The 15,833-nt window shown below is 42.4% G+C and overlaps 1 protein-coding gene across 3 annotated transcripts in view; it reads right to left on the reverse strand.

Annotated features, from left to right (window-relative positions):
- Positions 1–799: 799 nt before the first annotated feature.
- Positions 800–15,833, reverse strand: part of C1H1orf131 (chromosome 1 C1orf131 homolog) — a 32,731-nt gene continuing 17,697 nt past the window's right edge. For 2 of the 3 annotated variants that reach the window (XM_055588125.1, XM_055588126.1), the window contains 5 exons: positions 13,116–13,181; positions 3,547–3,642; positions 3,330–3,416; positions 2,694–2,746; positions 800–1,477 (listed from right to left, as the gene is read on the reverse strand). In XM_055588125.1, coding sequence (XP_055444100.1) covers positions 1,339–1,477; positions 2,694–2,746; positions 3,330–3,416; positions 3,547–3,642; positions 13,116–13,181 — 441 coding nt within the window. In that variant the 3' untranslated portion in view covers positions 800–1,338. Of the gene's footprint in view, positions 1,478–2,400; positions 2,478–2,693; positions 2,747–3,329; positions 3,417–3,546; positions 3,643–13,115; positions 13,182–15,833 lie in introns of all 3 variants that reach the window. The other variant, XR_008716994.1, reaches the window with a different exon arrangement.

A 15,833-nucleotide genomic window follows, 5' to 3' on the forward strand; every position in this document is an offset into this window, starting at 1 on the left:
AACCCACTCCAGCACTCTTGCCTGGAAAATCCCATGGACGGAGGAGCCTGGTGGGCTACAGTCCATGGGGTCGCAAAGAGTCGGACACAACTGTTTCACACTTTCTTAAAAAAAAAAAAAGAAAAAAGAAAAATAAAAACATTTAACTACCAAGGACTTCACTGGTGGTCTTAGTGGTTAGGAATCCACCTGCCAATGGTTCCATCCCTGGTCCGGGAAGATCCCATACGCAGTAGAACAACTAAGACTGTACTCCATAACTATTGAACCCATGCACCTAGAGCCCATGCTCTGCAACAGGAAGCCAGCACAACTGAGAAACCCTTGTACCGCAACCAGAGAGCAGCCTACAGGCAACAATGCAGGGACAGAAGACTCAGCTCAGCCCAAAATGAACTAATTAAAATAAATCCACCAAAATATAGACCCTAATGAAGACTGCCTTTCAAAATAAACCAGAAAAAAAAAAAATACTTCCAGTGTTTAACAAAACATTTCCAATTTTGCCTCAATTGAAAATATATTTTGAACAATGTAAATGCCTTCCAAGTCAACTTATGAGTCACTTAAGAGAGTCAGCCAGTGGTGAAAAGTACCCCTCTGTTTTCCCCAAAACTTTATTATTTATTAGGTTTAGATCTGAATTTTTGGACAGTGGGGGGAAAAAAAACAGCCAAAAATGAAGACCTCTTTTTTAAGTGTCACAAGCTTTAGGAAGTTCCAATACACTCAATAAGGGCAGTACTATTCAAGCATATGTGTATGGCTGCCCCAAGGGATGACTCTGAAGGAGATAACATTTAACTTATTGGTTGTGTTTTTTAATAGTCATGTTCATTTTTATCAAAAAGTTGTGTTTTATTTATACAGCTTCTTACAAAGTAGATTTTATACACCTTAGGTAGGCTGAAAATGTAAACTGCTTTTCCCACAAAACAACTGACAAATTATCACATTCTTAATTCTTTCATGATTAAACATTTTTAGAAAATTATAAACCAATTTTAAGCTAATTATTAGCATCTACAAATCTGTAAAATTATGAAATATCTACAAGTAAACGCACAAGGCACCAGTGAAAGTGAAACTTGAGTGAACCTCGCTGAAGAATTTTAAACATTCTTCTCAACAATTCGACTTCAGATTCACGTTGCAGTTGGCCCAATGTGGTTATCATAAAAAGACAGATACTTCAGCAGCTAGAAATTAATTATTTCTTTTCCTTAAGATAAAAAAGTCTGTGAAATACAAAATAAATAAGAATAATCTGGAAGTCTTGTAGGGGTCCAGTTTCGGTCCATTTGGCACTTTCCCATTCCTCTATTTTATAAAATAACGTCATTTAGCCACTCTGGAAGAATTTATTTTCTTGATATCAACTTGGCTCAGAATCAATGTCCCATTTTTGAATTTTCCAACCTGTCCAATCTGTCCACTTGACAAAATACTTGGAGCAGACTTCTTCTTTTTTGATTTCCTACATTTAAAGTGAGAGAAAATTACTATAATCAAGCTTTAAACAAATGATTCCAGCACCACAACCAGGCCACCTGGGTCTGCTCCTGTGAACTCTCAGCTCTTCCCAGGCATGGCCCCCGACCCAATGTAGTACCACCTCCTTCCTGCGGTCCCTGAACTGCCTCCTGCCTCAGGGCCTTTCCACTGGCTTCTTCTACCCTGAATAATCTGCTACCAGGTCTTTCCAGATCTTCCTCTTTATTCAGTTCTCAAGACTCAGATATGGCTTCCTTAGAACAACACACCAGTCCACCCTCAGTGACATTCCCTCATACTGTGCTAAACTTCAACCTCCTCACTAAGACTGCCAGCTTCCCTGGTGGCTCAGATGGTAAAGAATCTGCTTGCAACTGGGTTCGATCCCTGGTTGGGAAGATCCCCTGGAAGAGGGCATGGCAACCCATTCCAGTATTCTTGCCTGGAGAATCCCATGGACAGAAGAGTCTGGTGGACTACAGTCCATGGGGTCTGCAAAGAATCGACACAGCTGAGAGACTAACACTTTCACGAAGCCTGCCCAGACTTGACAAGCCCTATATATCTGTTTATAGGTTTTAATGTGTCTCCCGCCCTAAAATGTAAGCTCCTCCAGGGCAGAGACCCTCAATGTGCTCATGGCTGTACCCCCCACATCTATGTGCCCAGCACACAGAAGACAGACCACACAGCCAGAAACAACTGATCAGCTTCCAGCTGTAGACAAAAGTAGATTTTGAAACAGTAATTTCAGAAGAGAGAAAGAGGTACTTGAATGAAAGCTAAGAAATAAGCAGAATGGCAGAAAATCAAGGTTCTACTACTCAAACCCCAGTGCTCTCCCTCGTGTGGCTGTGGACAGGCAGGCAGCACAGACCCCGGCCAGTCATGCTGAACCAGCAGTACCTCTCTTAGGAGGGAACAGAGGTCTTGTTGGAAACTTCAGTCCCAGCTTTTCCATCAGTCACTGCACATGTCTGGTGCTTGAAAACAGGTTCCTTATTCAATTCTGAGGGAGTCACCTCATCTTGGACAATTCACTAAATCCTGTATTCCCCCCTCAAGGGCCTGATTTAGGATAAAAGATAGGGCAGCGCTGCACCAGGCTAGAAACACCACATCCATTCAAGGTATCACCTTCAGAACTAACCAAAAGGTTTATCCAAATCATTCCACCCCAGTGCCTAACTATCACTTACCTGTCTTCCTGCCCTTTCCTCTTCTTTTTCTTGAAAATATCTGTGTCCTTGGCCTGATTTCAGAATCAAAGAAAAAATATGTATCCATAATGGATAATGGAGATTCAAAAAAAGGCAAGAGATCTGTCACCAAAAGCCACAGAGATACCATTTATTTTTAATATTTTTTCAGGTAGGCACATTAAACGTAACTGATTCAAAGTTTCATCCTAAAACCCTTTCAAGACTGTGAAAGGCCATTCAGAGAAAATGAACAGCAGAAAGGTCAAACCTTCCATTTTAAGCAAAAGGGAGGGAACATAACATCCACATACCCTTGTGGTTTGTCATAAGTCCATATGTTCTATACAACACAAAAGGCAAAAGAAACAACTTGATATAGCAAAAGGATCAAAGTAGCTCAAAGTACCTGAACAGGAGTCGGCCATTTCAAAGCAAACCTTTCATGTAAATGAGTCAGATTACGTGGCTGGTATCACAAAATGCAGCTGACTCAAAGAAGTAGACAGAACGGTTATTTAACCCTAGGCTTGCTGTTGCCTAGACTGCTTTCCAAGCAGAGGGGTCCAGTGCTGCACTGCGGCAGACTGACACCATCTTTCCATTCTAGTTTAATAGAGAGGCTATGACACCTACCGTTCTCTTTTCTTCTTCCTTTGCTGCCTTCTTTTCTTTGATGTGCTCCTGCAAAACCTTGTAATTCACATAACTATTTTTCGGAGGCTGAAACGAGAAAGTACACTTATCATTTTTTATCTTGCAAACACTTCCCAGCATCCCTCATCCTGCCTTGGTCAGGTGTTCCCCTCTGCCGTAACCCAGCTGGGGGTGGAAGGCAGAGGCAGCCACTCACCCGAGCACCCAGCATAATGGCACGTTCCTGTTCCAGGACTCTCTCCTTTCCTTTTCCATAGCCTGTGATCCCAAACCGGTGCACTTCCAAGCGAGCCTGCAGACACAAAGCACAGTCAGACCCAAGTGCCTTCCAAAGACTCCACAAAGGGAACACAGCCGGAGGGGTACTGCCCATCAGACATGACGCACTATACCCCCAATGCTATTATGACCTGCAGTGGCTGGCTACACCGCGTAAGAGTTCTGTCATGGTGGCAGGTAAGCAGCTTTGTGGAGCTCTCATGAAGGTTCATGAATTCCCCACACCATTCTCCCACATTTAATGCACGCAGCTAAAGCTGAGATTTCTCTGCATACAAATCAGTGATAAAATGAGGATGACCCACAGAGCTCTGTGGTGCTTTGAAGTGAAGTGAAGTGAAGTCGCTCAGTCGTGCCCAACTCTTTGCAACCCCATGGACAGTAGCCTGCACCAAGCTCCTCCGTCCATGGGATTTTCTAGGCAAGAGTACTGGAGTGGGTTGCTGTTTCCTTCTCCAGGGAATCTTCCCGACCCAGGGATCGAACCCAGGTCTCCCGCATTTTAGACAGATGCTTTACCATCTGAGCCACCAGGGAAGTCCATGTGGTGCTTTAGATGTGCTCTAAAACAAGCTGTTACCCGCAAAGGCAACAAAGCACCTCCCCAGACATATCTACTCACACCAAGAAACCCTTTATCACAGCAGCTTCAAACACAGGTCCATTTCTTTAAAAACATTGCTGGAACTTCCCTGGTGCAGTGGTTAAAAAATCTGCCTTGCAATGCAGGGGATACGGGTCTGATCCCTAGTCAGGGAACTAAAATCCCACAGGCCAAGGAGCTATGAGCCTGAGCACGCCATAGCCTGTGCACCACAACCAAAGATCCCACACAACACAATTAAGATTCAGTGCAGCCAAATAAATAAATACATTAAAAAAAACAACAACTTAAAAAAATACATTATATATAAAAAACATATTGTAAAACAGAAAAAGACACCAATATCCACTCTTGGCAGCTGAACTACTTCCTATCTTTTTTCTCACACATTTTTTTTTAATTGGAGGCCAATTACTTTACAATATTGTAGTGGTTTTTGCCATACATTCACATGAATCAGCCATGGTTGTACATGTGTTCCCAATTCTGAACCTCCCCCCACTCTCATCCCATCCTATCCCTCAGGGTCTTCCCAGTGCACAAGCCCTGTCTCATGCATTGAACCTGGACTGGCGATCTGTTTCAAATATGATAATATACATGTTTCAATGCTATTCTCTCAAATCATCCCACCCTCGTCTTCTCCCACAGAGTCCAAAAGTCTGTTCTTTATATCTGTGTCTCTTTTGCTGTCTCGCATATAGGGTCATCATTATCATCTATCTAAATTCCATATGTATGTGTTAATATACGGTATTGGTGTTTCTGGCTTACTTCACTCTGTACAATAGGCTCCAGTTTCATCCACCTCATTAGAACTGATTCAAATGCATTCTTTTTAATGGCTGAGTAATATTCCATCGTGTATAGGTACCACAGCTTTCTTATCCATTCATCTGCTGATGAACATCTAGGTTGCTTCCATGTCCTGGCTATTGTAAACAGTGCTGCAATGAACATTGGGGTACACATGTCTCTTTCAGTTTGGGTTTCCTCGGTGTGTATGCCCAACAGTGGGATTGCTGGGTCATATGGCAGTTCTATTTCCAGTTTTTTAAGGAATCTCCACACTGTTCTCCATAGTGGCTGTACTAGTTTGCATTCCCACCAACAGTGTAAAAGGGTTCCCTTTTCTCCACATCCTCTCCAGCATTTATTGTTTGTAGACTTTTTGATAGCAGCCATTGTGACTGGCGTGAGATGGTACCTCATTGTGGTTTTGATTTGCATTTCTCTGATAATGAGTGATGTTGAGCATCTTTTCATGTGTTTGTTAGCTATCTGTATGTCTTCTTTGGAGAAATGTCTGTTTAGTTCTTTGGCCCATTTTTTGATTGGGTCATTTATTTTTCTGGTATTGAGCTGCATGAGCTTCTTGTATATTTTTGAGATTAATTCATTGTCAGTTGCTTCATTTGCTATTATTTTCTCCCATTCTGAAGGCTGTCTTTTCACCTTGCTTATAGTTTCCTTCATTGTACAAAACCTTTTAAGTTTAATTAGGTCCCATTTGTTTATTTTTTTTATTTCCATACTCTGGGAGGTGGATCATAGAGGATCCTGCTGTGATTTACATCAGAGAGCATTTTGCCTATGTTTTCCTCTAAGAGTTTTATAGTTTCTGGTCTTATGTTTAGATCTTTAATCTATTTTGAGTTTATTTCTGTGTATGGTATTAGAAAGTGTTCTAGTTTCATTCTTTTACAAGTGGTTGACCAGTTTTCCCAGCCCCACTTGTTAAAGAGATTCTTTTCTCAATTGTGTATTCTTTCCTCCTTCGTCAAAGATAAGGTGTCCATAGGTGCATGGATTTATCTCTGGGCTTTCTATTTTGTTCCATTGATCTATGTTTCTGTCTTTGTGCCAGTACCATACTGTCTTGTTGACTGTAGCTTTGTAGTATAGCCTGAAGTCAGGCAGGTTGATTCTTCGAGTTCCATTCTTCTTTCTCAAGACTGCTTTGGCTATTCGAGGTTTTTTGTATTTCCATACAAATTGTGAAATTATTTGTTCTAGTTCTGAGAAATACCATGGGTAGCTTGATAGGGATTGCACTGAATCTATAGATTGCTATGGGTAGTATACTCATTTTCACTATATTGATTCTTCCGATCCACAAACATGGTATATTTCTCCATCTATTTGCGTCCTCTTTGATTTCTTTCATTAGTGTTTTATAGTTTTCTATATATAGGTCTTCTGTTTCTTTAGGTAGATTTATTCCTAAGTATTTGATTCTTTTCTTTGCAATGGTGAATGAAATTGTTTCCTTAATTTCTCTGTTTTCTCATTGTTAGTATATAGGAATGCAAGGGATTTCTGTGTGTTAATTTTATATCTTGCAACTTTATTAATTGATTAGCTCTAGTAATTTTCTGGTGGAGTCTTTAGGGTTTTCTATGTAGAGGATCACATCATCTGCAAACAGTGAGAGTTTTACTTCTTCTTTTCCAATCTGGATTCCTTTTCTTTCTTTTTCTTCTCTGATTGCTGTGGCTAAAACTTCCAAAACTATGTTGAATAGCAGCAGTGAGAGTGGGCACCCTTGTCTTGTTCCTGACTTTAGGGGAAATGTGTTCAACTTTTCACCATTGAGGATAATGTTTGCTGTGGGTTTATCAAATATGGCTTTTATTATGTTGAAGTATGTTCCTTCTATGCCTGCATTCTGGAGGGTTTTTATCATAAATGGATGTTCAATTTTGTCAAAAGCTTTCTCTCCCATCTATTGAGATAATCATATGGTTTTTATCTTTCAATTTGTTAATGTGGTGTATCACATTGATTAATTTGCGAATATTGAAGAATCCTTGCATCCCTGGGATAAGGCCCACTTGGTCATGATATATGATCTTTTTAATATGTTGTTGGATTCCGTTTGCTAGAATTTTATTAAGGATTTTCGTATCTATGTTCATCAGTGATACTGGCCTGTAGTTTTCTTTTTTGTGTGGCATCTTTGTCAGGTTTTGGTATTAGGGTGATGGTGGCCTCATAGAATGAGTTTGGAAGTTTACCTTCCTCTGCAATTTTCTGGAAGAGTTTGAGTAGGATAGGTGTTATCTTGTCTCTAAATTTTTGGTAGAATTCAGCTGTGAAGCCATCTGGACCTGGGCTTTTGTTTGCTGGAAGATTTCTGATTACAGTTTCAATTTCCGTGCTTGTGATGGGTCTGTTAAGATTTTCTATTTCTTCCTGGCTCAGTTTTGGAAAGTTGTACTTTTCTAAGAATATGTCCATTTCTTCCACGTTGTCCATTTTATTGGCATGTAATTGCTGATAGTAGTCTCTTATGATCCTTTGTATTTCTGTGTTGTCTGTTGTGATCTCTCCATTTTCATTTCTAATGTTATTGATTTGATTTTTCTCCCTTTGTTTCTTGATGAGTCTGGCTAATGGTCTGTCAATTTTATTTATCCTCTCAAAGAACAAGCTTTTGTCTTTGTTGCTTTTTGATATGGTCTCCGTTGTTTCTTTTGCATTTATTTCTGCCCTAATTTTTAAGATTTCTTTCCTTATACTAACCCTGGGGTTCTTCATTTCTTCCTTTTCTAGTTGCTTTAGGTGTAGAGTTAGGTTTTTTGTTTTTTTTTTTACTTTTTTCTTGTTTCTTGAGGTATGCCTGTAGTGCTATGAACCTTCCCCTTAGCACTGCTTTTACAGTGTCCCACAGGTTTTGGGTTGTTGTGTTTTCATTTTCATTTGTTTCTATGCATATTTTGATTTCTTTTTTGATTTCTTCTGTGATTTGTTGGTTATTCAGAAGCGTGTTGTTCAGCCTCCATGTGTTGGAGTTTTTAATAGTTTTTCTCCTGTAATTGAGATCTAATCCTACGCATTGTGATCAGGAAAGATGCTTGGACTGATTTCAATTTTTTTGAATTTACCAAGGCTAGATTTATGGCCCAGGATGTGATCTATCATGGAGAAGGTTCCATGTGCCCTTGAGAAAAAGGTGAAGTTCATTGTTTTGGGTGAAATGTCCTATAGATATCAGTTAGGTCTAACTGGTCTATTGTATCATTTAAAGTTTGTATTTCCTTGCTAATTTTCTGTTTAGTTGGTCTATCCATAGGTGTCAGTCAGTTCAGTCGCTGAGTCGTGTCTGACTCTTTGCGACCCCATGAATCGCAGCACGCCAAGCCTCCCTGTCCATCACCAACTCCCGGAGTTCACCCAGACTCAAGTCCATCGAGTCAGTGATGCCATCCAGCCATCTCATCCTCTGTCGTCCCCTTCTCCTCCTGCCCCCAATCCCTCCCAGCATCAGAGTCTTTTCCAATGAGTCAACTCTTCGCATGAGGTGGTCAAAGTACTGGAGGGTATTAAAGTCTCCCACTGTTATTGTGTTACTGTTAATTTCCCCTTTCATACTTCTTAGCATTTCCCTTACATATTATTGTGCTCCTATGTTGGGTGCATATATGTTTATAACTGTTATATCTTCTTGGATTGATCCTTTGATCATTATGTAATGTCCTTCTTTGTCTCTTTTCACGGCCTATATTTCAAAGTCTATTTTATCTGATATGAGTATTGCTACTCCTGGTTTCTTCTGGTCTCCAAATTTGCATGAAATATCTTTTTCCAGCCCTTCACTTTCAGTCTGTACATGTCCCTTGTTTCGAGGTGGGTCTCTTGTAGACAACATATATAGGGGTCTTGCTTTTGTATCCATTCAGCCAGTCTTTGTCTTTTGGTTGGGGCATTCAATCCATTTACATTTAAGGTAATTATTGATAAATATGATCCCATTGCCATTTACTTTGTTGTTTGGGGTTTGAATTTATAAACCTTTTCTGTATTTCCTGTCTAGAGAAGATCTTTTGGCATTTGTTGAAGAGCTAATGTGGTGGTGCTGAATTCTCTCAGCTTTTGCTTGTCTGTAAAGCTTTTGATTTCTCCTTCATATGTGAATGAGATCCTTGCTGGGTACAGTAATCTGGGCTGTAGGTTTTTCTCTTTCATCATTTTAAGTACGTCCTGCCATTCCCTCCTGGCTTGAGGAGTTTCTGTTGAATGACCAGCTGTTGTTATCCTTATAGGGATCCCCTTGTGAGTTATTTGTTGTTTTTGCCTTGCTGCTTTTAATATTTGTTGTGTTTGATCCTCGTTAATTTGATTAATATGTGTCTTGGGGTGTTTCGCCTTGGGTTTATCCTGTTTGGAATTCTCTGGGTTTCTTGAACTTGGGTGGCTATTTCCTTTCCCATTTTAGGGAAGTTTTTGACTATTATCTCCTCACGTATTTTCTCATGGCCTTTCTTTTTGTCTTCTTCTGGAACTCCTATGATTCAAATGTTGGGGCGTTTAACATTGTCCAGAGGTCTCTGAGGTTGTCCTCATTTAATTCTTTTTTCTTTTTTCCTCTCTGCTTTGTTTATTTCCACCATTCTATCTTCCACCTCACTTATCCTATCTTCTGCCTCAGTTATTCTACTGTTGGCTCCCTCCAGAGAGCTTTTGATCTGTTATTGCATTATTCATTATTGATTTGACTCTTTTTTATTTCTTCTAGGTCCTTGTTAAATGTTTCTTGCATCTTCTCAATCCTTGTCTCCAGACTATTTATCTGTAACTCCATTTTGTTTTCAAGATTTTGGATCATTTTTACTATCATTATTCTGAATTTTTTTTCAGGTAGGCTCCCTATCTCTTCCTCCTCTTTTGTTTGGTTTGATGGGCTTTTATCATGTTCCTTTACCTGCTGAATATTTCTCTGCCTTCTCATCTTGTTTAGGTTGCTGTGTTTGGGGTGGCCTTTCTGTATGCTTAAGTTTGTGGCTCCTCTTTATTGTGGAGGATCCTCCCTGTGGGTGGGGTTGGACGAGTGGCTTGTCAAGGTTTCCTGGTTAGGGAAGCTTGCGCTGGTGTTCTGGTGGGTGGAGCTGGATCTCTTCTCTCTGGAGTGCAATGATGTTTCCAGTAGTGAGTTTTGAGGTGTCTATGAGTTTGGTGTGACTTTTGGCCACCTGTATTTTTGTGCTCAGGTTTATGTTCCTGGGTTGTTGGAGAATTAGCTTGGTAAGTCTTGTTCTGAAACTTGTTGGCTCTTGGGTGGAGCTTGGTTTCAGTGTAGGTATCAAGGCTTTTGGATGAGCTCTTGTTGATTAATGTTCCCTGGAGTCAGGAGTTTTCTGATGTTCTCAAGTTTTGGATTTAAGCCTCCTGCCTCTGGCTTTCAGTCTTATTCTTACAGTAGCCTCAAGACTTCTCCGTCTATACAGCACTGATGATCAAACATCTAGATTAATGGTGAAAAGATTCTCCACAGTGAGGGACACCCAGAGAGGTTCACAGAGTTACATGGAGAAGAGAAGAGGGAGGAGGGAGATAGAGGTGACCAGGAAGAGAAGAGGGGGAGTCAAAAGGAGAGAGACCAATCTAGCTTGTGATCAGTTCCCTAAGTGTTCTCCACACCTGGGACACCCAAAGAGATTCACAAGAGTTAAGCAGAGAAGAGAAGTGGGAGGGAGGAGATAGAGGTGACCTGGGGGAGAAAAAGGAGTCAAAAGGGGAGAGAGCACTCAAGCCACTAATCACACTCCTAAGTAAAAATGGGTACTGAAGATTGGATTCTTTAAGGTACAGAATTGATAACAAATACCAAAAAAGCAAAGATTAAAAATCTAGAGTAGAGGTAATATGATATTAAAAAAACAAAACAAAGTCGCAAAGGTTATAAAAAATACATGAAATTTGCTTTAAAAATAGGGTCTTAAAAAAAAATAGGGTCTTTTTTTTCGCAAAGTAAGAGTAGGTTTTAAAAATGAAAATTAAAGGAGTAATAAAGAACTTAAAATTTTTTTTAAAAATTGTAAGTGATAATAGAAAAATATATATAGGAATTTCTCTGGAGTTGTTGAGGGCAATGTGGGGTCAGCTCAGTTCCAGCATATACTTCTTCTCAAGGTCTACAGGCCCCTTCTAATGTAGCCAATGCTGCTGCTGCTGCTGCTAAGTTGCTTCAGTCGTGTCCAACTCTGTGCGACCCCATAGATGGCAGCCCACAAGGCTCCCCCATCCCTGGGATTCTCCAGGCAAGAACACTGGAGTGGGTTCCCATTTCCTTCTCCAATGCATGAAAGTGGAAAGTGAAAGTGAAGTCGATCAGTCGTGTTGGACTCTTCTCGACCCCATGGACTGCAGCCTACCAGGCTCCTCTGTACATGGGATTTTCCAGGCAAGAGTTCTGGAGTGGGGTGCCATCGCCTTCTCCTGTAGTCAATGCTAACAGGGTTTTAATCTGTTGCACCTGTCACTTCCAAAGCGGTTCCCTCTTCTTCGTTTATTTTGGCTTCCTCTGTTTACAAGTCTCTTCAGTATCTAACTTCCGCCTTGACACAAGGGGGCGAAGGTGGTCATTTATTTAGGCTCACTTGTTCAGTTGTGCTGTGGGGAGGGAGGAACACTGCAAACAAATATCACTGGTGCATGTGGGGAGTGTTTGCGGTGTCTGGGCCACACTGGGTTTGCCCCTGCTCACAGCATGTGTGCTTTCCTGGTCTATACTGCTCAGGCTCCAGGTTGTTCTGCTGGAGAACCATCTAAGGCAGGCCCTGGGATGTGTGCACTTTCCAGGTATAAGCCGATCAGGTTCATGTTCTCAGGTACTCCACAAGGGCACAGACTTAGTTGGGCCTGCGTTTTGTGCCCTTCCAAGGTCCTAGCAGCTCAGGCGACAAGGTGCTTGGAGAGCGCCCCAGGTAGGGGTGCATCTTATCACCTCCCTGGTCCCAGCAACTCGGGAGTGCCATCTCAGGTGTGCCATGTGTCTCCTCTGAGGAGCTAATCTCTGTCTGTGACCCTCCTGGTGGATGTCAACCATCTAGGATCCCAGGAAGAATTGGTTAGCAACTGGGAGCCTGCTTGCAGTTTGGTAGAGGATGCGGTCTCTTGGGGCCGAGTTTGCCCCTTTCCAGCTTTGGCTGTTGCCTGCCTGCATTCCTGCCTCCTGCGGAGGATGGGCCAGTCCGCAGCTGGCTAGCTCTCCTCTGGTATTCATTCAGTCCTTTGTTCTGTGAGTGGGTCTGGCAGTGCCTTAGGTTAGAGCTTCTCGCAGGAAAGTTCTCTCTCTCTTTCCTCTTTTTTATTTTCCTCTTTCTCTCTCTGGCTATCCCACAGTTTGGGCTGCTGTCTCACATCAGCTCCCTCAGATTGCCCTCAGGGCATTCAGGCCCGGACCTTACCCTAAGCAATGCAGCCCACGCCTCCCTGTTAGCCCCCGCTTGCTGGTGGCAGACAGGAGCGTCTGGGCTACCTCTCCACTGGGAATTGCAGTTAGGCGCGTCATCTGTGAGTTTTATTTATTTTTTCCTCCCGGTTATGTTGTCCTCTGAGATTCCAAAACTCCCCACAGACCCGCAGGTGAGAGGGTTTACGGGTGTTTGGAAACATCTTCCCTTACAACTCCCTCCCTGGGACAGGTCTCCATCCCTAACTCTTTTGTCTCTCTTTTTATCTTTTATATTTTGTCCTACCTCCTTTTGAAGACAATGGGCTGCCTTTCGGGGTGCCTGGTGTCCTCCGCCAGCGTTCAGAAGTTGTTTTGTGGTATTTGCTCAGCATTCAAATGATCTTTCAATGAATTTGTGGGGGAGAAAGTGGTCTCCCCGTCCTATTCCTCTGCCATCTTAGGACCGCCCCCCTTCTCACACATTTTTAAAACCAAGTTACAACCAGAGAACACAAACATCCCTGTTTTTCCTACCACTATATCATAGACACTATAATCATAAAACCAGCGTGTTTTAAACAACTACACAATGTTCAACCCAGTAAATGCAGTGTGCCCTACGTCACCGTTCCCTGACCATTGGACAACATAGAAACACATGCATTTTTGGTATTAAAAGCTGAAAAAATAATTTCAAAACACCTACCTTTTCTAAGTTAAATTCTTGTATAGCCACATCTTTATCAAGATGGTTTTGGTCTTTAGTTTTGGTCTGAAAAGAAAAAAATAATTATTAAGGTCATCTGTTCTTTACAGTATCCATCCTCCAAGAGAGTAGTCATATTTTTAAAAGCTGTGAATCTGGCCCAGATGCCTAGATAACAAACAATAACATATGCTTGTGGCACAAAAGCCTAATTAACAGCGAAGGGAAGAAAAACGGAGAACATAAATTTAAGGTTTCAAAGTTTAAGAAAGGATTGATGAGAAACTAAGAAAAAAGAGACGTGAGTAAGGGAGAGACCAATATCTGTATCTCATGCAGTGTATGTGGGAAGCTCTGCATAGTGAGGGGTTTAGAAAGGGATAACTACCGAGCAGGAATTCTAGAGGGTAAAAAGTCATATTTAAATAATTCTCAGGACTCAGGACTTGGTGCTTTCATTGCTGCAGCCGGGGGTTCAATCTCTGGTTGAGGAATTAAGATCCCACAAGCCATGAGGGAAAGGGAGGAAGGGGGGTGGTGGGTTGGAAGGGAAGGAAAGAGAGGAAGGAAGGAAGGAAGGAAGGAAAAAAGGCATAAAGGAACAAATTTCTTTCAGGAACATCAGAAATCTAGAAATGATAGAGATGGAGATGCATAATTCCCAATAGAAAATAATGATACTGCAAATGCCATCAAGATATGTGACTCTTTACATCAATATACCCCCTGGTTATGGTTACCAATTCATGTAATTAACCAGAAGTTTGAGACTTCAAGGAAACTCTCTTGTCAATCTGGCCAAGGACAGCGGTCACTATTCAACCCCAGGCCATCCTAGCCATGCAGCATCTTGAAAAGCAGTTCTGGCCTCTGGGTCCACAGGGCGGGGCCGGTGCAGGATACAGCTGTCTTGTATGGACAGCAATGGACAGGGGAGCGGCTTGTTAAAACCCCTCTGCTGGTCACCTGCCTTAATGGAGTAGGCTCACTTTAGTTACTCTTCCCTTTTTCCTCTCTTTAACTGCACACCTTCCCAGCTTCTCGTAGCCCAGCTGTTCCACAGGCATGTAGTGTCAGCTCCTGCCCTGTGAGAGGTGGCTAAGGCTACTGGGATCACCAGCCCCAAACTGGGCCCTACTGGGCCTGCACAGGGCCCAAGGAAGGGCCCTCCAGGGTCAGGTGCAGAAAACTCAACCCTCAGATCAAGTTGAGCACCTCAACTTTGAACACACTGAAGCCTGTAACCCAGACACACCTGATCAGAACACTGATTACCTCACCTTTCCCCCTTCCTCCAATAACCTCTCCCCATGCCTAAGATCATCGTGCTTATCCCATGAAGACCCCAACCCCCTCACTTCTGAGAGGCAGACTGAGACTTGTCCTCCCATCTCCTCACTTGGCTGCCTGGTGAATAAATTGTACATTGCAGGATCTCAGTGTCTGGCTTGCTGCACATTGGGCAAATGGACCTGGTTCGGTAACAGATCCTTCTTCATAGTAAAAACAAACATCTGGGAAAAATTCTTGGCTAATTATTTCATGATGCTGAGTCTATTAGCATGACCCCACCACTACCTTAACTTTCGTTTCTATTTTTAGCTTTAAAACCACTTTAGCACATTAATCCATGGTCTCCCCTGTTTTCTTTGCCCCTATCCTCACTGTGGTAGGAGGCCCTACTGTCTGCAAGCAACACTCAGTCTCCTCTACCTCTAGGTTCACAGGAGAACTGGGCTTTGCTCCCTACCTGGAGTTAGGCATGCTGACTTGACGTTTTAGCCAAAGACATGACAGCAGAAGGAAGCATATGCCTTCCACAGAGAACCTTTAAGAGCCTTTATCGACTTACCTTCTTCAGCAAATGGTGGAGCCCCTATCACCCTGGGTCCCTAGATTAGGATGGTGTGGACCATGGCATTCTGCCCTGACAATCCTGATGAACACATGCTGCTACTGCTGCTGCTAAGTTGCTTCACTCACGTCCAACTCTGTGCCACCCCATAGACGGCAGCCCACCAGGCTCCCCCATCCCTGGGATTCTCCAGGCAAGAACACTGGAGTGGGTTGCCATTTCCTTCTCCAATGCATGAAAGTGAAAAAATAAAGTGAAATCGCTCAGTCGTGTCTGACTCCTAGCGGCCCCATGAACTGCAGCCCACCAGGCCCCTCTGTCCATGGGATTTTCCAGGCAAGAGTACTGGAGTGGGTTGCCATTGCCTTCTCCAGATGAACGCATGACGTGAGAACAAAATTGACTTCTGCCTTTAAACCACTGAGGTGTAAGGGACTACTTGTTACAGAACCACCGTCTCACCTATGCTCACTGATAAAGCTTCCCTGTCCCACACACAAGAAAGAGAAATGTTTGGAGATTCTGAGAACTTGTATGTGAGGTTATGAAGAAGAGAACAAGCTACAAAAAGAAGCTGGAACTTCCCTGGCAGTGCAGTTGTTAAGACTTTGCCTTTCAATGCAGGGGCTGCAAGTATAATCCTTGGTCAGGGAACTAAGGAAACTAAGATCCCTTACCCTGGCCTCCAAAACCTCAAAACATAAAACAGAAGCAATATTGTAACAAATTCAATAAAAACTTTAAAACTGGTCCATGTTAAAAAAAAAAAAGAGGAGGAGCAGTTTGGGAGGAATGCGTGGGGTGAGGGGGGAAGGCAAGCAGGTTACCAGGCTCAGTGATCTTTCTGATGGGCTGACCAAAAG

This window comes from Bubalus kerabau, chromosome 1 (assembly GCF_029407905.1).
Source record: "Bubalus kerabau isolate K-KA32 ecotype Philippines breed swamp buffalo chromosome 1, PCC_UOA_SB_1v2, whole genome shotgun sequence".
Taxonomy (NCBI): Eukaryota; Metazoa; Chordata; class Mammalia; order Artiodactyla; family Bovidae; genus Bubalus; species Bubalus kerabau.